Raw genomic sequence first — 21,986 nt, 5'->3', positions numbered from 1 at the left:
ATTTTGTACACTGGATAACCACTGTCTGCACCAGCTTGGGGCCAGGAAAAGGAAGTGGCATCCTCATAAGATTCACACTCTAATGTACCTGCCTCACTCCCCATGGTGGAAAAAGGTTAATGGTGTTTTGAATGTCGTTTGATTGTCCCATTTAGCAGAGGTGAGTGTGTATTCAAGAGGAAAATTTCATCTTATACAAGCACTGTCATTATATAAAAGCACAGCTATTATTGCTGCTTGCTCTTCAGAATTTAACTTTATGCAAAGTCTTGATCTGCTTCTTGTTATAAAAAATTATGATTAATAATATTAATTATTTGCATTATGATGGTACATACAGAGCCAGATAAGGGCACTGCTGGCTTAGTGGGGAAGAGGCAGATTCTGCCCCAAGGGTGTTACAGTTTTACAGTTCAGTTTGGGGTTGAGCTCTCCTCCCTCTAGTGCTGTTCACCTGTCTTCAGCTTTTTTCTAGTAGAAAATCAGACTTGTGGCACAGTGTGAAGCTATTTGTAGATAAAGGATGTACTTAGTTGACATTCTTCGTCATTCTTTAAAATGCAGCTATTTTCTGCAGTTTTCTGGACGTACACTTAATTTCACATCATTAAAGTATTGGCATAATTTCTCCAGTAAGTCAGGATAATATTCAAATCTGATTCTCACCTCCAGTGGGCACAGGCAGGTGTTCCTCAGCATGGGGGAAACTGTTCTATGTATTCTGATGAACACATGCACAATGGGGGAGTGCAGAGCTTTTGTTATGGATGAACTGAAGGAAGCAGCCAGCGTGCTGTCTGGTAGGACACTTCAACCTCATGAAACAGTCCATGTGACTTTGACCCTCACCATATTAAATTATATATTCAGAACTAATTCAAGGTTTCTCTGAAGCCCAGGAAAACCTTCCCAGTGACTGACATTAAAGCAGAAATGTACAGTGTAGCTGCTGTGAAATGGAAGATGAGAGTTTGAGGCCACCACAGTTTTCTGCTCTGTGAGTTGTTTTGCCCTCTGCAGTTGTCTGTGCAGTCACTCTGCTAAGTAGGATCAGCTTTAATTCAGCCAGAATCTTCGTGCATAGCATGAAGTACATTTCAAGGTCTCACTGATGTCAGTAGAACTGAAGTGTAGATTTAAACCAAGGTTGTTTATAAGCACCTCCCTAAATATGCTGGGGACAGTATGCAGGGATGTGTACTGTGTGTGCACACTGCTTTCTGAAGGATCAGCTTCTGTAGGAATCGGTCTCAGGACCAGATTGTTGCCATTGCCTGCTCTCAATCCTGTCCTGATATGGTAATTTTTAGTTAAAACGCAAACACTAACATTTTTCTTCATTTGTCTCTGCTCAGACATGTCCACAGATGAACTACACTCCCCCTCACAGAAGGACCTTCTCCACACGGACACTTTACAACCTTACAGGGCACAATGTGGAGACCTATATCCTGGCAACCACCAAAGACTTCCTGCAGAAACGGTACGGCACAAACCTCCAGTCCCTCTCTGAACTGCACTGGGAGCAGCCTCTTACACCTGTCATGTCCCTGTGCTTGGAGAGGTGACAGTGCAGTGGGTGTTAGAAGGGCCTCTCTGGGAATCTGGTGAAGGGAGGAAAAGTGTCCTGTAATCAAGGAATTAAAGGCAAGTGCTCTGCTTGATCATAGCAGAGGTAGCCCAGGGATAACGTGTCAATCACTGGATATGTTGGGGCTGGATCTGCAGACAAGGCTTTGTCTGACTCAGAAATCTTTAAAAAGAGGAAAATCTGACTCAGCTTGTCATGAAGTAAACCCTGGGAGAGACTTTTCTCCAAGTTTGAGTCTCTGAAGAGCCTCGGTGTGTGCCTCACTTGAACAGGCACAGCCATTCCAGTGAAAGCAAAGGCTGAATGTTGCCTTGTGCCACGGGGCTGTTGGAGCTCTTAGTGTGTCTGGACTCTGCCACACAGCTGCACAGCAGGGCAAAAGTAACCTGTCACTAAGGTTGTCAAGGAGTGTGTTCATCTGCCACTGACAAACTGAGCTGTACACCTCCTGGGTAAGAAGGCAGTCATCTTACTCCAGTGTGGCAGGCATGCAGGTTAGGAGTCCACACAGTTCCAGAATCTTTCTCAAAGGGAGGCTTTCAGCACAGTTTTGTGATTGTGTTGCCAAGTTTGTTTCTCTTCCCCCCCCCAAAAAAGGGTTCCTGCAGCAGTGGTGGCTTGGCCCTACACTGGGATAAGTTCTTTGAAGTCAAGCTGGAATTCCCTGGGGTGGCAGTGCCGTGTTGGCATGCACCAGCCAAGGGTATTAAAGTGTTTAGATAAGAGTAGCAATGCATTTCCGTCTGGTTTTCACCCAGGTATGGTGGCTGGAGCTTTGGGCTGCCTTTGACATCAGATCTCCAGTTTGATATCAAGCCAGTGCCCCCCAACAGAACACTGACCAAGGGTAACATCTCCATCTCTCTTCCTGTCATGGAAGCATGGGATCCAGGGGAAGTGATGTTGAATTCATGGATATTGCAGAAAAGAAAGAGAAACCTCCTGAAATCCACAGCTTGGCATGACAGAGATGACTTGCAATTCATTTCCTTTTCTTTCCCCATTCTTCTTTATTGGTCTGACTTCTCTTGCTAGCAGGAGGCATTTTTCTGCTGTCATAATTTTATTACACAGAGGTGAAAAGATCAATTAGTAGCACCTTTATCTCATGAGGGGATGTATGTACTGTAGCGAGGGCTGGCTGGTGCATTCTGATATGCCCATTCCTCTGGTTCTGCTCAATGAAATGTTGTAAAGCACCAAGGCTGAGGTAGCAGGGAAATGCAAGAGAGCTGACAATATCCTGTGCCCTCACTGCAAAACCCAGCTGCCAGGAGAGTGTCCCTGCAGAAGCAGAGCTGTTTGCAGAGAGGGCTCCAACAAAGGGGTTTATTGTAGGTGAGAAAGGTTGTCTTGGGGAAGGGAAGGGCTGTTGCTGAATGAGAAGGTGACAATTGGCTATTTTTTTTCCCTAAAGCAATTTTTTCCCCCTGGTTTTTGAGGGGTGTTAGACACTGGGCTGCTCAGCTGCCTTCATGCTGATGTTCATCAAATCTCAGTAACGTATTACAGAGAGGGAACCAATTTCTGTACATGTGGTCACATCTCGAGTTGGTGCTGCTTCTCTCCCAGAAGGCAGGTGAAGCTGATGGGCCTCCTTGTGCTGAAAGAGAAGTTCTGCTTTTATTTTATTCCTTGACATGGTTTAATCATTGGTCTTTAACCTGCAGAGCTTATGACTTTAGATAGCAACCATGGAATGATTCACGTGTGCAAGCAGAACAAACCAAATGTTATCAGGAACATCTCTCCCAAATTGTTTCAATTTCTCAATTGTGTGCAGGTGTGGTACAATCCTGAAGGTTATCACAGCCTCCCAGCCTATCTCAACAGCTTGAACAACTTCATTCTTCGAGCTAACTTGCCAAAAAATGAGACATCCAAATATGGTAAGTGTTCCTTTACACGAGCAGATAAATTCTCCCCTTTGAGGGGGATATTCTGGTTCTGTTGAAATCAATGACAACATTTACCTTGACTTCAATGAGGCCATTTCTTTATTCACAATTCTGCAATTCCTTTAAAAACAGAATTGAAAAGCATGAATAGATCACATAGTTCATTTGTCTTAGTCAGAGACTCAGGGGAGCTGGACAGGGAGGACCCCAGCTCCCACATAAAACACTTCATCCAAGAAATGCCAGTGGTCGCTCTTTGATTTATTGCTTCTCCTCATGGCACTGGAATAGCTGTCCTTGATATGTGCCCATTAGTTATGCATAGAAAAGCTACTTCAGGTCATCTCCGGGGGTGGTTTAGATTAGGAAATTTTAATATGTCACTCTTCTGCTGAGAGCAGCTCAGGGGGTGTGGGTATGTGTGTACTTGTGTCTGAATGAGAGTGGGGAGAGTGAGATTAAGTGAGAAATATCATTTTCGGCTGTATTTTTCCTCTGACACGACATACACAGACCCAAGGAGCGTTAGTAGCCCATTTGGGGTTATCTCTTCTCGTAGCTTGGTAATGTACTGCAGCAACCCAAATTCCTGCTGATAAAGCAGGGCACCCTGTCTTTCCCTTTCCAGCATGGGCAAAGCCTGTCTGTGTGTGCATGCCTGTCTCCAGACATGAAGGGGCTGCAGGGACAAGAGAGAGACTTATGCTGATGCCAATTTGAGAAATCTTATGCAGGAATTTTTGGACTCTGCTCTGCTAAGGGAAGCATTTGTGTGCAGAAATGCCTTCCTGATTGGCTTTCTTGGACAAATGGTGCCCTTCCAGCTGTGTCCTGGTCAAGCCCAGCCCCCCTCTCACCTCAGTGTCCTGCCATCCCAGGGGACACACAGATAGGTGACAGTGTTTCCTGGCTCACAGGACTGTTCCTCACTGACATGTCTGGACTGAGCTAGAATGGAACAGGCACGGGTCTGAAGCTTTGAGTGTCACACCATGAATTAAAGAAACAGCAGATGCTGATTGCAAGCCAAACCAGCATGTCCTGCTTCCCACCTCACACACCAATGCACCAAGGGTCCCCTCACAAGTGGAACCAACGCCTGGTCCCTCTCACCATCCCAAAACACCCCTCTGAGTTTGCAGTGAGCCCCCCAGGTCAGATATCCCAGAGCTGCAGCCCCTGCCTGGCTGTGAAGAGAGGAGAGCCGAGCCAGGCTCTTCCAGCAGCGGGATCATCCCAGAGCAGCTGAATTATTAAGCAGAGAAGCTTCTTGCTCTGTCTCGGTATTCCCAACACAGGCTGTAGCAAGAGCAAAGGCAGGAAGCTCGTGTGAACAGCCAGGAAGTTTGCACAGGGAAAGTTTTACACCAGCAAAATAACGATTTTCAGTGGGAAAGAATAGCAGCAGTTTTTATTCCATCTGTCCTGCTCCTTATGTGTTTTTGGAAAGAAATGCTTGGTAGTAAATGACCAGACAGATAATTCTCTGCATCCCACTAATCATCCAGGCCATAGAATGGGAGAAATAAAGTGAATGGATGAGGATGGCTCCCCCGAGGTAGAGTAAATCCAGTTTGAAATACAATTGAACAGACGTTCTGCGGGGTGCGGTCCTGGCAGCTCAGTCCATTTGTTGTTGTGACAAATAAATGATGGTTTAAGAACCACTGAAATGGCCAGATAAAAGTGTGTTGTCACTTCAACAGCTGGAAAGAGGTGCCAGTCTTGCTTTGGAGGTTTGACTTAGATTGTGTATATTTTTAAAAAAAAATGTATGAAAAGCTTTTTACCCTGTCACTAAGCAAGTCATAATAGCTTTTGACTTATGTATATTGTGCTTTCTCTTCTCTCAATCCCCACCAACAAAAAAGAGAAAGCATTGAAATGGAAATTTTGACTTCTAGCCTAAGCTTCAGTAAAGGAAAATGGCTTTATAGTGAAGTATTAACAGATTAGACAGACAGTATCTTTCTTTCTCTCTCTCCCTTTTGGAGAAGGGAAACATTTCCTGTCTGTGAGTCTTTATCAGCAGTCCAAGATTTTAATTCCATCTCTCTCCCTGATGACAAGACTGAGGTTTGTTTTTTGGAGTTTTTTTTCCTCCAAAATTAATTTCTTATGAAATCCTCCTTTCAAATTCATTTGCTTAGTATGGCATTTGGTCAGCTAAACCCACGGGCTCCTGCTTCCTGATCCTCATGTCAGAGTGCTCATTCCTAGGGAAAATAACCCAGAATAATTGTTCATCACCTAATTCCTCGTCTGGCACCTGGCTGTAAGGAGCTTAAACTCCAGAGGTGGGATGTTCTAGAAAATCTGTCTAGCAGCTCTCCCTGAGAACCAGAGCATTTACTGAAGTGCCTAAATATGAATTGAGAACTTCATTTTTAGGCACACAAACATCTAAACCCTTTCTCAGGTGCAGGAGTCTTAGAGACCACAGCAGAGACCTGCACTGAAGGATGGAACTGGCCCACCAGAGCCCCACTATGTTCTTCCTTTGGTTTTATAGGCACAGGTTGCCTCCAAACACAGCAAAATCACTGTGATGAACAATGTTAGTATATTTTGGGCTCAGTGTTCTCCTTGTAAAGACGTACTTACACCAAATCTGAAGATACCTGCACACCAGCAGAGAATTTCTCTCTTGCAGTTTGTGCCTGATACAAACCCATTTTAAAGGATTAAAAAAAAAAAACCACAACACCAAATCCCAGGGACTTACCAATGCAGTAACTAGATTTTACTAGTTCCTTTGAACAAAGTGCTCTTTTTTTTGTTTTTCTTAAGAAAAAGAATAGTTCAGAATTACTCACTGCCACACTGGGGACAAAAGTGTCTGTACCTTACTTGGGTTTATGCTCACATCTCCATAGTTCCCATATTGAGGAAGACATATGTCACAGGAAGGTAATAGTTGTGAAGAAAGGCAGTAAGGAAAGATTTGTTTCTGATGATAAAAGAACAAATGGAATGAGGGGAGATCATCAAACAGCAGCTTTAAAACAAAACATATCCATCAGTTTTGAAGGTGTCAGTGTTGAAAATCTAACCTGAAACAAGCATGTGCCTAATTTTAGGTGTGGGAGTGCTGAAGGGAATGATGCTGTCTCCCAGACAGATGCACAAACAAGGCCTAGGGTTTGAATTTCAGATCTGCTGTGCAGCAAAGGGAAGTCATAGGAAAAATGTGAGTGCTCAAGATTCTGCCCAAGATCACACTGAGATGACAGAGCAGCACTTTTGATCTGCTTCTCTTCTCTACTCACAGTTTTCTGTATTACTGTCAATATTATTGTCGATATCAGGAGCTGATGAAGAAAGCTTTAAATTGGACACATTTTCAATTTCTTTTCTTATTGTGTTTTTCTTTTTTCTTGGTAGGTATTTTCTTATCAGCTCATCCATATCCTGGAGGACAGAGTCAAGAGCAAGTAATGTAAGAGAATCCATTTGGCTGATGCCTGAATTCTTCAGCTTCAAAAGGAGCAAATCAGCTTCCTGGAAACCATAAACCAACCTAAATTACTGAATATCTTTCTCTAAATGATGAAACTGTTCTCTCTTGTTCCCTCTATTCATGAATAGTGTCTTGCTTGCCACCAGAGCTGATTCCCATGAGGGTTTCTTTGCAGGATCCCATATAGATCTGGAGGCCGCAGTTACAGCATCCCAGATTTGTGTGCTTTGGCACAATAATAATAATAATAATAATAATAATGCCATCATTTCCTTTGGGCCCTTCCACTACATGCTGTGGTACAGCATTGTGACTCAGTGCTGTGAGTCCTTTTTCTAGGCCTCATTAACATCAGCAAAGAGAGGAAAGAAAGAAAGGAAGGAATTCTTCCCTGTGAGGGTGGTGAGGCCCTGGCACAGGTTGCCCAGAGAAGCTGTGGCTGCCCCATCCCTAGAAGTGTCCAAGGCCAGGTTGGACAGGGCTTGGAGCAGCCTGGGATAGTGGAAGGTGTCTCTGCCCATGGCAGGGGGGTGGAATGGGATGGTCTTTGAGATCCTTTCCAACCCGAACCGTTCCGTGATTGTAAAGGATGCTGGCTCAGAGACAGGACCTTGTTGCTTCTGAGCTCTGAACAACCCTCTTCAGAGAGGGAAATCTGCCGCCCTGACTCACCACATACATCCTTCTCCACTTTCTCCCCAGGCTCAACAGTTTACTCGACATCATAGTGTCCATGTCTGTTCTGGTTGGCTACTCTATCACGACAGCCAGCTTTGTGCTCTACATGGTCAAAGAGCATCAAACCAAAGCCAAACAACTGCAGCATATTTCAGGCATTGGGATGACAACCTACTGGGTGACTAACTTCGTTTATGATCTGGTAAATAATTCACATTCCTAAATACACCAGGAGTAGCACTACACAGCAGGGGGCGCTGGGGGAAAGTTCGTTATTTAAAGTTCATTTCCTAGACTTATTATTATTACTACCCAGAGTGTTACATAGTGATTGTTCTCCAGGGCTCTGAAGACTATTAAGTGCGAACCACAACACTGGGTTCTGCCAAGCGAAGGCATTCCTTCTCTCTGGAGTGTGTGCAAAGCACTGCACATTTGTTGGAGAGCAGCATGGAACAGGCTGGAGCTTGGTTCCCATTTGACATGGAAGCAGCCAGCTGCTCTTCTGCCAGTTGCAGGGCTGGATCCGCTGTCCCACAGGCCCCACACATCTGGGGTGAGGCTTTGGGGCTCAAGGCTACAGCTGTGTTTGGGAACTCTGGGTGTACAGCGTGGGGCATTAGCACACATCCTACAGCTGACACAACTCTCTTGGGCAAAAATCCATTTCTGGGTGGAATGATCTCTTTAAGATTATGTATTATAAAGGTTTTTAATCCAAATGCAGGTATACGCCTTCCAGGACCTGGGCAAGTTCCTTTTCATGGTGCTGTGTAGATTTACCAGTTTGTTCCTTGTTGAGCTGCCCAGAACTGCGCTGCATTCCAGGGTGTGGGCATGCCCTTGTTCTCCCTGAAGTTCAATTTCCTCCTGGTACAGTGGGTTAATAGCCCTGCTGGAAAGCATTGCTTAGCTAAGAGGGTGGATGTGCACAGTGTCTGGAGACTGAATGTCTTATGAGTTGCCCCCTGTATGTGGGGTCAGACCCTCCCTCAGAGAACAGCCAGCGCAGACAAACTCAGCTCATGAGCCTTGGCATTGCCAGCTGTGCTGTAATGGGGATCAGCTCCATGTGTCCAGCAAATTTCTACTGAGGCAGTTCTGCTAGTGCCTAAAATCCCAGTGATATCATCACTTCCTGAAAATAGGGAATCTTCAGGGGCATTTGGGTGTCCAGCCCCTTTTGGTGCAGGGAGGGCTAAGGGCTGAAATCCCGTGGGGAATGGGAGCCTTGACTCTTTCTGCAGAGCACAGCCAAAGCTTCTGGGTGTTCTGGTAACACCAACACACACCAACCAGACAGTGACCAAAGCATCACAACTGCCTGCCTGGAGGGGCTGGTATGGTTAGTCAGCAGCACAAGGAGGGGCTGAAAAAGGGTCCGAAGGCAGCGTGGCTGCAGCCTGGCTTGGCAGCACAGCAGGGAGGATGGAGCAGGCCTGTGCCTGCCTCCCTGATCCAGGCACTCGCTCCAGCACTGCATATTTGTATATCAACCTGTGGAAAAATCCCTGGAGTCCCTGCACAATCAGTATTCAGTGGGCTGAAACTAATCCAGCACTCTCGGCAACTTGATATTTCTCAGTGAATCCCTGCCAGTAAATTCTGCTAAATCCCAAAGCTGAGGAAGAGAGGAAGCTCTCAAGGCAGACGTTTGGTAGCTCTCTGGCTTGGCTCAACATTATAAAGACTAGATTTACAGGGCACAATGAAGTGGTCTGACTGCAAGGCTAACAGAAAACCCAAAGGAGTATTTTTTATTCACAACCTTTTTTTAAGGTATTTTCTGCCTGCGGTCCTCAGTGTTGAGGCTTTGCCTATTCAAAGCGGCTTTGTGGGAATTCACTTGCAAGCCTGGGGAGGACTGAGACCCACCTGTGTTTGGTTTCCCTTAGGACGCCCAAGCTGCACTTGTGGGACCAAATTCAGTCTTGGCTTTGTTGCTTCTGCATTGTTCTAGGGAAATGTTTAAGAACTGTTGTCCCAGTAACATCTTTTTAATATCATTTTGCAGGTACTTTTTATGGTCCCTATTGGACTCTCAGTAGGAGTTATTTCAGCCTTCCAGATCCCAGCTTTCTGCAACAACAGTAACTTACTGGCAGTATTTCTTCTGCTGTTACTGTTTGGGTAAGTGTGGAGTTCAGTTATTTAAGTATCTCTGCACAGAATGAGGAACTGGATATTGCAGGCTGCTGCAGCTTGAAATCCAAGGGGGGAATACATGGGCTTTTTCCTTTGACACTTTACAAACAGTGACAAGTTACTCCTTGCAGGAGCAGGGAGGTGAACCATTGCTGCCTGCTTTATTCAAAGCAAACCCTATGTGAGGATATGGAAATATTCAAGGTCCCAGTGACAGCCCAAGCTGTAAGCAAATGCTTACTGAACTATGGCAAAGTTCAAGAGATAGAGACATTTCAATATCAGAGACCAAAATAAACAGCAGCACAATTCAGGAAGACTTAGTCAAACTGTCCCCCTGCCTTTGAATCCTCCAGGCCCAGTCTGTTTGTTTTCAGGTGGAGTTCCATGTTCAAAGTATGTATCGTAAACCTTTTCTCCAAATTCTAACAGACACGAAGTCATTTTTCCTTCTTTAAACTCTGTAATGTGGAAATCTAGTCGCATGCCGAAACAGAACTGTTATGTTCCATCCCTGGAAGAGTTCAAGGCCAAGTTGTATGGGGCTTGGAGCAACCTGGTCTAGTGGAAGGTGTCCCTGACCCTGAGAGGGGGGTGGGACTGTACGGTCTTTAAGGTCCCTTCCAACCCAAACCTTCTATGATTGTCTAATGTCTTCAGTTGTTTGCTTTCCAAGTAGCTTTTTGAGTTACTGTGGTGTTCTCTGCACTGCTGGTAATTTCTAGGTACGCATCGTTTTCGTGGATGTACCTGCTGGCTGGGTTCTTCAAGGAAACAGGGATGGCCTTCATCGTGTATGTCTGTGTCAACTTGTTCTTCGGCATCAATACCATTATCACGCACTCGGTTGTATTTCTGCTCTCCCAGGAAAAGGCCACGGACCAGGTAGGAACCCTACTGATACTAAACCCCTGGTGAAACAGCAGGAGGCTTCTTGTGGGTTTGGTGGCTTTGATCAGGTCCTTCGCAGCTGGACGTTAATCACGGGACTTGATGGGGTTCCCTACAGACAGGACACAAGTCACATACGGATTCTGCTTGTCTGTAAATCTGCACCCCCAGCAGGGAAGAAAATGGTGATGACAGAGGGGAGAACGCAAAAGGAGAGGTAGAAAACTGGGGACCCTTTTTCTAGCTATCCTGGTGATGGAAAATGAAGGGCAGGAGCTGGGTGGAGATCTTTGATGGACACTTCAAAGCATTGCTGAGTTCTTGCAGCACAAACTGTGGGGAGTGACAACTAAATGTCACTGCCCTGGGCCTGATGTGCTACATTAAGCCCAGCACCAGCTCTCTGTCATCTAGATCTGTAATGCAGTCATCTTCTCCCTGCAAGAATGAAAAATGACTTAGAGATGGTGATGACTCCCTAAAGTAAAGCCTTCTCTTAAACTGAGATATCCCTGGGATAAAATGTACATCTTACACTTAGGTTCCTTTTTTATCGAGGGCAATTACTTTGTAGAACAATAGCTGGGTTGGATTTTTCTCTCTAGCTGGACAGAGCTTATTCAGCAACTCCCTGGACTTTAGGGACATGCAGTTATGATCACCTTTCATCCCTCTGTGCCCCAATGGCAGGGAGTCGGTCTCTTTCCAAGCTAATTTACTGCCTCTCCACTTTGCTGTGTGCACTAATCCTTTCTTCTGCTAGAGATGTACCAAACCTTTACTGTGGGACTGTGCACTGGGCTGCTTTGCCATGAATTAGCTGGAAAAACCCTTCTAGATCTAGTAAAGACAAATCTGTTTTATGGAGATGTTTGTCCAAGGAAAACAGATAGGACAGTGCTCCAGGGAAGCAGACAGTGCTGCAGGGGAGCTGTGCCGTACAGTTTTGGGGGGCACAGTGCAGCTCAGTGGCAGGGTTCAGCTCTGGCCCATGGGTGGGTTCCGGGTGGCTGGAGCAGCAGTGAGGGACCACACTGGGAACTGGCTGCTGTTTACTATGGGTGATCACAACCTCAGAGCTGCCTGTTGACTTTTATGACCTTGTGCCTGTGAAACGAGCTGTCTCCAGAGCTCTTTGCTCTCAATTTATCTCTGCTCTGAGACACAAGCAAATCCCAGTGTAATTGTTACACTTCAGTCCCACAGTAAAACCTATGAATTTATTCCATGAATAAAAGCAGTGACTGACTGTGCTGCTCTTTGTTTTTTACCAGGGCTTGCGTGATCTTGCTGAAAATTTAAGGCATGCGTTCCTTCTGTTCCCACAATTTTGCTTTGGCTATGGCTTGATTGAACTGTCGCAGGATCAGGCACTGCTGGGCTTCTTAAAAGCCTATGGAGTGGATTACCCTGACAAAACCTTTGAGCTGGACAAGACCACATCCAAGCTGTTTGCCATGTTTATCCAGGGCACCGTGTTTTTTGCCATTCGCCTTACAGTTCACGACAGGATGATTCAGAGAGTCTGGAGCAACATACTGGAGTAAGTAACATCTGGAGCCCCGCAATGAAAACAGACCAAGCCAGAGCTCAGTGGTTTCATTCTGGGCTCTCACACCATCATTGTCAATTATGAAGCCCATAAATTTCCAAGACACTTTGCAAACATGGAGTAAGTTTCCTCTGGCAGCAGTCCCAGTAAGTGGAATATTAACTAACAGAGGTGCAGGTTACCAGAGTCCCTTGGCATTCTGTGCTGGCTGGGACTGCAGGGCTCTGGGGTTGGTGGGTGGATGTTCAGTAGTTCAGTGAATGGTTGGTAAGAGCAGCCAGTCCATTGACAACCTCTCTTTGAATCTCCCCCTCTTCTCAAAGAGGAGTGAGAACATTCCTGTCACCTGCAATAGCACTGTGTCCACAAGGCAGGACTTGCTCCAGCTCAGAATATTTGCTGAAAAAGAGGAAAAAAAAATTAGGCAGAAAGAGAATGCTGGGCTTTTTAATTCCCTAAATGGAGCAAATATCAGGAAAGAACAGAACCTGTCTGAGTATTTTGTGCATGCCCTGGACCTCACAGGAGGGCTTCTTAGGATCTCTCCCAAGCACAGAGGCCTCTGCTGTCTGCTTGCTGAGGGAAAGGTCCCCCTGCCCTCCCCGTAGGTTCCTGTTCGACAGAGTGCACGGCAAAGCGTCACTCCTGCCCCCTGTGGAGGAGGACGGGGACGTCCAGGCGGAGAGGAGCCGGGTGGAGGCTGGCAAGGCTGACTTCGACGTGGTGCAGCTCCAGAACCTCACAAAGATCTACCACCTTCCTCACAAACGCATCGTGGCTGTGAAAAACATCAGCCTCGGGATTCCCGCTGGAGAGGTGAGCGAGGGGAAAAGGCTGTGGGCACCTTCCAGTGTCACTGTTGTCTTCTCTCCCAGCCCTTGCTGCTGTCCCAGAACAGCTGTAATGGTTTGTCCTGCTCTGACCTCTTCATCCCTTTGCCTCATTCTTGGGGTTACAGTAGTGATGAAAGGCTCTTTGTGGATTTGGGACACTAAGTGGCAGTTTGAAGGCCCTAGAAAGAGAGGAAGTCGATGGGAATTGATGGAGCAAAATGTCTGCACGCTGTGTTTGCACAGTACCCAGCACAGCACATCTTGTGGGGTCACTGGGGGTCACCAGGTGGTAAATGAAGACAGCAGAATGTGTCCAGCTGAAATTATTCACCTGAACTGCGTGGGAGATTGTGAGTCAGCCCATCGTGTTTTCCCATCGGGAAAGACAAATCACTTCAGCTGAACACACATTTTCATGAATCAGGACTTAAAACTAAAGAAAAAATGATTCTTTGGTCATGTCAGCGCAGTTACCTGCCTGAGAAGTGAAAAGATAGGAGCTCACAGAGCACCTCTGACATCCAGAGGAAAGAGGAGACCAGATTCTACCTCAGGCTGTGCAGCTGACCTGTGGGGAAGCTTGGCATTAACCCTTGGTACCTGATTGATTTTAATTGCCTGGATCCCACTGAGATAAAAGGATGTAGGGCGCTGGGCAGGACAGCAGCCTCACGTGAAGACTGAGGCTCTGGTCTTTCTGGCAGAGGACTTTTTCTAAGCCACAACTGGCACCGAGGTCTGTAATGGCCCGTCCCGCTCGGTGGGTTTGGGGGGAAGGCAGTTGGGTTCACTCTGTGGTGCAGCAGAGGAACAACAAAATTATCAGGAGGTTCAATAACAAACTTTTATTACAAACATTAGGACACAGAGGTAGAATAAGGTACTTGGCAAATTTTAAAACAACATCCAGACAAAGTAAGGCACTTTACAAATGTTAACTTAGCAAACTTTTTAACTCATCCATGGTCCACCATTTTGGGGCAGCCGATGCGGTGCCGTCACCATTTTGGTGTGGGCCAAAAGCTCACTGAGGCGAAAAGGGGTGGGTGCCAGAGCAGTGCCTGTTCCACCTCTGCACAGCTCGCCCTGTTCCCCTCTCACTTCCCACCTGATTGTTTGGAGCCAGTCAGCCATTCCTCCACTCTCCTACAAGTTCTCTGACTTCTGGCAAAATTCACCTGCTGCTGGTGGGATTTAGGGCGCCATTCCCCACCTGTCAGCAGAAGCCCTGGCCCTGCCCACAGACCGTGCACAGATACTGTCTCTGCATAAACCTCGAGGTGGGGAAGAGCCTTGGGTCGATGCTGTGCATCTGCACTGGGCCCAGCACATAAGAACTTTCACATCAGATGGTTTGTACTAATGATATCAAAATAATAGTAATTATCAGCACAATGGTGATGGCTTATGCAACACATAACTGCATTTACCCAACCTTAGTAATAAAACGTGAATTTTACCATGAGATACTGGAACTGCACTACAGGGAGCCAGTTCTTAATCTTATTAATGCAGTGCATTACTGAGATTATTTGACAAAAATCTTGTGTCACATTAAGGTTTTACCAGTGACAGCCCAAACCTCACTCGCCTCATTCCCATGAGCAGCTCTGTTCCTGTCAAGGGGAGGCTTTGCACAAATGAGTTAATCAGGATTTGCTCCTGCAGAAATGCACCTTGCAGGAAAAGGAATGACTCTATTAGAGACACATCCCTGCTTCTTCACCATATTAAACAAACGGTCCTAATATAAGGCTCGGAATATTGCACCATAAACAACCTCCATTATAACATTGGTATGCGCCAAGTTCCTCTGCCTCTCCCGCAATCCATCTTGCTCAGGGGGCTGGAGAAAGAGGAGACAAGGTGCACTGAGCACTCCTCTCAGAGCAGGATTTCTGCATTGGAAATACAGCACACTTACATTTCGGCTTCTCTTTCCCACAACCCAGTGCTTTGGCTTGCTTGGTGTGAACGGAGCTGGAAAGACGACGATCTTCAAGATGCTGACGGGTGATATCGGAGCATCCAGCGGAAGGTTGCGGGTCCAGGATCATTCTGGGTATGGAAGACGTGATTTCTGGGGAAGGCACACAAGCAAATCAACCTGAGCAGTTTTTAAGGCTGGGTGGTAAAGGAAAGGAAATGTGAAAGTCTGAAACAAAAGAAAACATTCGAAACAGAGCAAAAATAAATAAGGCAGGGAATTCATCCTTTGAAAGTGGTATGGTTGCTTCCTAGGGGGTTGCATTTTGCTGCCGTGCCTGTGCTGTTTTCAGAGGTGTTTCTTCCACTTCATTCCATTGCAAACGGGATCAGGCTCAGATCCTCGGAGTGTGATCCCACTTCTGATCTAGACCTGGAGACCAGTAGGACTCACCTCAAAGCGCACTTTAGCAGGCGTAGGTGTGGTGGCAGCTGTGCCACCTGAGGTGCTGCAGTAATTGGAGAGCTATATACTAGAACTGAGGGCCTGAAAGCTGGAGGTCTGCAGATTCATAGCATTTTCCTTCAAGGGTTGGGAAAGGGGGTAGGAAGCTGGAGAAAGGGGTTTTCTCACTCCTGTTTGATTCCAGAGTGCATTGGCAGTTCAGTCCACATACAGTGACTTGCCAACTTCCTTACACAGGTCCTTGAATGACATTAGTGAGGCACACTGGTCACTCTTTGGCTACTGTCCTCAAGAAGATGCCTTGGATGACTTGCTGACGGTGGAGGAGCACATGTATTACTATGCCAGGCTGCACGGCATCCCAGAGAGGGACATCAAGGGAGTGAGTAACACTGGGGCTTGACTTGCAGCATTTGTCATTATTGAGAGCCTTTACATTAGTCTTTCAGTAGAAGTGTATGTGGTAATTCACACCTGGACATGTTATGGAAGCAGTACTCTTGCTCCATAGGTTGTACTCCAGCTTCTCCACCGGCTGAATCTGATGGCCTACAAGGACAGAGTCACTTCCATGTGCAGTTATGGCACCAACAGAAAGTTGTCAACTGCTCTGGCTCTCATTGGGAATCCATCGATCCTGCTGCTGGTGAGGAATGAGTGCCTTGCTGGGGGCAGGAGGAGCACGTCTTTGGGCTGGCAGGGGAACTGTGCCAGTGTAGCAGAGCCCCCTGTAGGAGAGCAAAGGAGCAACTTCCCTCAGGATTAGAACATAAAACTTTTTCTAGGTTTGGCTTCCCCTTTTGTCTTTGAGCATGCCAGTTCTTCCGTGAACTATGCCCTTGCTAAAACATACCTTTTTGTGCAGTTGTCCCACTTGCTGTGTATTGAATGTGTGCAGAGCTCTGTGAGCAGGATTCCCGACGTTAAGTCTGATACCTGGTGGACATAAATCTCCCTCGGCCCAACTTGTATTGAGCCCAGCACTGCTGCCTTTGCTTCTGACCACACACTGGTGCTCTTACTGCTTTTGTGAGATAAAAGATTTGAATAAAAATAGGCAGTGGGGAAATTCCCTCTGTACTGCCTGCTCCCTGAACCCGAGCTGGTTTATTTCTGCCTCTTGTAAGCTGTTGTCCTCAACAATAGCAGCTTGTCAATCAGGAACTGGCTGACAATTTCATCAGCAGTGCCTAAGACAGGAGATGGTATATCCTCTGTCATCTCTCACTTGCTGTCTCTCTAAGTGGAGAAATGCAACATGTGCTTCACCAGCATAGGATAAAGAGGCACGTGTCTGTTGTTATCTCCTTATCTGGGGTGGTGGCTGTGGGCTTTGGGTGTTTCAAACACTGTGGTGTAAAAAGCACAGAGGGGTTGATCTAAGGTGGAGCTGTCACAGCCCATCAGTTCCTTGTGTCCAGTGGAGGCTGCGAGTTTCTCCAATCGCCAGGAGAGCTGTGCAGCTCCACAGGGCAGCAAGGAGGGGAAGCTCAGTCAAGCTGACCTGCTCCTGCTTGAGGGGGGTGTGGGGTATCTCAGTCAAATCCATAATGCAATTGAGGATAATCCTTGTCCCAACTCTGTACCAGCGTAGGCTCTCCTGTGCATCCTTATAGCAAATATAACACTGAGGATGAACCTGGAAACAGCACAAGTGTTGGGGAGGTCAGATTTTGAGTGCGAATTTACATTCAGTCCTGTCTTTCCCAATAGGATGAACCGAGCTCTGGAATGGATCCGAATGCTAAACGCCACCTTTGGAAAATCATCAGTGAGGAAGTGCAGAACAAGTGTTCGGTGATACTCACATCCCACAGGTAGGGCTGGGGTGGCTCTGCCCCCATTTTGGGGTTGGCAGGAGGTATGGAGAGGCCCATCCCTTGCACTCCCTGTTGGTCCTTGCACAATTCCAGAGCTGTGACAGATTTGAGGGTTTGTTGTGGCTGAATGTGGGTGCCCACAGAAACTCACAATACTTTAGGGAAGAACAGTCATGTTCTCTGATTACTAAAACAACCATTTTTTTTATACCTTCTCAATGACTTACTGGAGTTTCTGGGTTGGTTTTCCAGCATGGAAGAGTGTGAAGCCCTCTGTACCAGGCTGGCTATCATGGTGAACGGGAGTTTCCAATGCATTGGCTCTTTGCAGCACATCAAGAGCAGGTCAGTAAAATGGACCTATTTCACTTTTGCTGAACCATGTATGGAGTTACTGACCTACAGCTTTGAGGGCTCAGAACATGAGACCTGTGTTAACAGGGCATCAAAATAATGACATTTTCTGGTTTATGTTTCTTACTGCACCATTGAAATTCTTTGTTAACTAATGCACTTTCTTCTCTCTCACAGCCTTTCTTCCCAGAAATTTGTCCCCCAAAGTAATCAGTTCACTGCTGCAAATGTGAAATGCATATGAGGGTTGAACTTTTATTTTATTAGTTCTAACAATAGCTTGGCTTCTTATTAAGTTTCACTCCAGGTTAACAACCCTGACCCCATTCAAGTTGTACTCTGCCTGGATTAGATTTCCCCAAAGAGGCCATGCAAGAACTCTCAGAGGATTTTCTTTATCTGTTTCTCTTTTCTACACTGTTAATTGTGATTTACTTTTTCCTCTAGATTTGGAAGAGGATTCACTGTGAAGATGCACCTAAATAGCAACACAGTTTGCACTGAGATGCTGACAGAGTTCATGAAGTCACACTTTCCAAACACGTGCCTGAAGGTAAGCAGGACAAGTGCTTTCTGGAGAGGCCTTCAAAATCTCTTCAAATTAACCAAGAGGATCTTGCAAGATGGACACCTTGTAACATACGGTGCACATGGACCTGTGCCCTCAGGGTCACACTTGCCACTGCTGTCAGCTACACAGTCCAAGGGCTGGAGCACTCCACTTCCTTGGTGGCTTAAATAACATCAGCCAAACAGCTGCAGTGATCCTGTAAGGCAGCTGCCCCAGGGATGTGAGATGCCTGGCGTGCTTGGAGACCCACTTCAGGTTCAGTGGGTAATGAGATGGTCAGGTGCTTCCAGTAACTGAGTAACTGTAGAACCAGATTAACTCAGTCACGAATCTCATCCCTTGTCCCTAACAAAATGGCTCACTTGGAGCTGGAAAACGCTATGGCCACCCTGGAGCTTCCAGCTTTGGGGCTTAGTTATCCTCTCCCAGCCACAGAACCCAGAGAAACTTCCAATGGGGAAACACTGATCAATACTAGAAGACACCTCCTGCCCCTTCATTATCCCATGGTCCATCAAATCTGTTGGCTCTTTGAAGGGAGCAACCTCTTCACGTTACCCCATCATTCCTGTTCCCACAGGATCGGCATTTCAACATGGTGGAGTATCACGTTCCAGTCTCTGCAGGAGGCGTAGCAAATATATTTGATCTCCTGGAAGGCAGCAAAGCAGCCTTCAATATCAGGCACTTCTCTGTGAGCCAGACGACATTAGAGGAGGTAAGGAATTAAAATGTGTGACCATCCATTTGAAACTGCCAACAGGGGAGCAGACTGATGGTTACACATAATGGACTGCTGCACACAATAGACTACATTTTGAAAGGGATTTCCATCTATATTCCTCCTGGGGGTACTTTATCAGTACTACTGCCTCCAGGTACCTGTGCTGGCGCGAGGAAAATGCACACGGAAAGCTGCCCGTAGCATAAAGGATCTGTTCTTCTCTCTGTCACTGCTGATTTCAGCAGCCTCGTGGGTTTGGATGAAGGGCAGGATTATGAATCACTCCCGAGTCCAGGGCTAGGCTTGCCACCAGTCCTGGAAATTTGCTTAGTTTCACTCTTTGGTTTGTAAGTTCATTTAGCATTACTCCAGACTTAACTTCGTGGTTAAGTCCTTTCCGTTTTCCCTTGGAAGAACATTCCCACTGGCACCAAAATCTTGCAGGAAGCACATCAGCTGTAGGGATGCCACAAGGACTATCCTGTTGCACATCAGCACCTGAAATACTAGGTTTGTGTCAGAGAGAGGAGCAGCCCTGTAGTCCTATGGACTGTGGCACAGTGATCTGGGGGAAGTTCCTCAGTGTTGGTGTAATAGGGGGCAGTGGCTGCGAGAGAAACGGGCGGACAAAACGCAGGAAGCCCCAAGTTTTGTGGGATGGCAGCTTGGATTTGTGAATATGCAAATGTGATTGCAGGCAGTGTTCCAGTAAGAATACTTAGTGTATGCATTCGATACTGTTCAAAGGAAGACTGTAGGAGCGATTGTAGACACCCATCTCTGCACTCTGCAGTTGTGTGTGCACAGATGTCAATTACACACAGACAGAGGGGTTTATAAAGCAATGATGGGACTGTGTTACCGTGTGATCGAAAGGAGTCTCCACACGGGTATTACCTCGTTGGCACTGCTGGAACCTGAGCTGCAGGACAATTAGGCTTCATGCAGGAATGTCTGCCTTTGCATCCCGGGTGTCGATTCAGCAGTACAGGAATGTGCATCCATTTATTTACATTAGCCCATGGAAGACCAACATTTGCAATTCTCAAATCCAGCGTGAAGCACGCTCTCCAGGCTCACAGTCAAATGAACAGCCAATCCTTTTTCATATTCATTCATATTATAAATTATTTATGCTGTCACGGACTGAGTGTTTTCCTTTGAAATTCCAGGTTTTCATCAACTTTGCTAAAGATCAAGAGGATCCTGATGGCGCAGACACGGGTCCTGATGTGACAGTGGACAGCTCTGACACAAGTAGCCAAGCGAGCACCATAAGCTCCATCTATTGAGGGCACCCAACCACACGGGATCATAAAACCTGGGAAAAGACCTGGCAGCCCCTCAGGGTTCTTCTAACCCTGTTTTCTGTGATTCTGGGATGGTGGGGATGAAACAGTCCCATTTTCTTAAAGTACTTTCTTTTTTTTATGCACTTAATTTGTAACTAGGAATATGGTAGGCATTTGAGACTGGCACTTGGTTACAAATCAGATTGGTCTTTCCACAGGTTCTTTTCCTCCCATTTCTTGTTTTGTGATCACTGTAATGCCTGTGAGGACTTAGATGACATCACCCGCTGCTCGTGGCTGTTTGCTTACAGCAGAAATGGCTGTGATGGAGCAGAGGAGCTGTTGGCAGTGCAGGGTGTTTGACCAAAGAGCAGCCCCCGGCTGCAGAGGAAAGCCCACACTCCACTCCTTGCTCAGCAACAGACTTCCAGGGTGACCATGCCAAAGTCCCTCAGGTTTGACAGGTTCCCTGCTGGTGAGAAGGGGCTCGTGGCCTTGCCCTGTCTGCCAGGGGAGCTGTGAGGACATAGGTGTTGTGTACTGAGAGCTGCAAATGCCATTGGTGGGGGCCATCTTTGGTAATGACATAGAGCTTATCTGTATGTGTGGGTTACATCAGCACAAATACAGCTATTTTAAAAGTTAGTGCTTCCAGTGGTTTTGGTTTATTCCTGTAGTTTATTCCAGCTCTGTGTAACTCCTCAAGTAACTCCTCTGGTGCCAGGCAGTTCCTAGCTCTTGGTACCCAGTGGAAGATCATTCCCCCACGAGCCCTTTTCTCCTTTGGGCTGGTGTTCAGGGCTGCTCTGCCACAGCTGAGGAATGGCACAGGGCAGGTGTCTTGGAATCCTCTGACATGAAGGAGTTTGCTTTCCAAGACTGTGTTTCCCTGAGCACACTAAAGGCAGCGAGCACTTCCCTTGCTCAGAAAACCTCCATCTCCCAGCAGCTCTGCCTCTCTGTGTCCTTTCCAGTGACCTTCCTCCTCAACCCTACGTGGTGGCTGCCCCCATGACTCCAGAGCTGTGTTTTCCCACATAATAAGGCATCATTAGCTTCTGCTTCAAAGGCTCTGCCTGCTGGCTTTCAATGAATCCTCTGCCTCCCTATGAGCAGCAGCCCCCAGCAGCTGAGTTCAGCACACCAGCACGCACATCCTGCTTCCTCCCTCCCAGAATCATTAATAGATAGAGTAGTTGAATATGATTCTTTATTATATGTATCAGCATAAGGCCTCAAAGACTCGGGTTTGGGTCAGGGCATTGGTGTACGTGGTGCTATTCAGGCACATAATGAACTTAAACTCTGAGCTCAATAAACTTGCTGTTGCTCATGAAAGAGATTGCAGATAAAGCCTTACCTTGTGAGACCTGGGGTGGCCCATACAACTTACCTGGGTTCACCCACACAATTCCAGCTCGGTGGTTTCTTTTTCCTTTTTTTTTTTTTTCCCCAAAACTAATTTGAGCCGAAGGAACCTTTGATGAAAGCTGCAATGGCACATCTTTCTCACTCTGATCATCAGAGCAGTTTGACTAGTTCAGCTCCTATTGATGCCTTTTGAAGGAATAGATACTTTCAATATCAAGGGGTTCAAGATTTTACAGTGGGATACTGATGTTCAGGGTTTAGTTGCTGCAAGGAGGTCATGAATTCTCCTTGGTCTTGGTATAAACTTCTTACTGATAGCAGGAGGAGTTTTATTATGGATTGAAGGTATTGTCAAGCCTTGAATTATGCCTCAACCTGCTGACTGTAATTAAAACTGGGATTCAGCTTCTTTCC

The 21,986-nt window shown here is 46.5% G+C and overlaps 1 protein-coding gene across 1 annotated transcript in view; it reads left to right on the top strand.

The window, feature by feature from the left end:
- The window catches only part of ABCA12 (ATP binding cassette subfamily A member 12), an 82,572-nt gene extending 61,063 nt beyond the window's left edge, over positions 1-21,509 (top strand). Inside the window, 17 exon segments of the mRNA XM_032693397.1 lie at positions 1,356-1,483; positions 2,350-2,438; positions 3,376-3,480; positions 6,874-6,928; positions 7,652-7,829; positions 9,642-9,757; positions 10,498-10,657; positions 11,938-12,206; positions 12,824-13,031; positions 15,001-15,110; positions 15,678-15,822; positions 15,952-16,086; positions 17,154-17,257; positions 17,513-17,605; positions 18,062-18,167; positions 18,766-18,903; positions 20,082-21,509. Of these exon segments, the coding sequence (XP_032549288.1) occupies positions 1,356-1,483; positions 2,350-2,438; positions 3,376-3,480; positions 6,874-6,928; positions 7,652-7,829; positions 9,642-9,757; positions 10,498-10,657; positions 11,938-12,206; positions 12,824-13,031; positions 15,001-15,110; positions 15,678-15,822; positions 15,952-16,086; positions 17,154-17,257; positions 17,513-17,605; positions 18,062-18,167; positions 18,766-18,903; positions 20,082-20,201 (2,259 nt within the window). The 3' untranslated portion in view covers positions 20,202-21,509.
- Positions 21,510-21,986: the final 477 nt, after the last annotated feature.

Source organism: Chiroxiphia lanceolata, chromosome 7, assembly GCF_009829145.1.
Source record: "Chiroxiphia lanceolata isolate bChiLan1 chromosome 7, bChiLan1.pri, whole genome shotgun sequence".
Taxonomy (NCBI): domain Eukaryota; kingdom Metazoa; phylum Chordata; class Aves; order Passeriformes; family Pipridae; genus Chiroxiphia; species Chiroxiphia lanceolata.
Note: the sequence above shows the minus strand (reverse complement) of the source record. Positions and strands in the feature narration are given on the sequence as shown.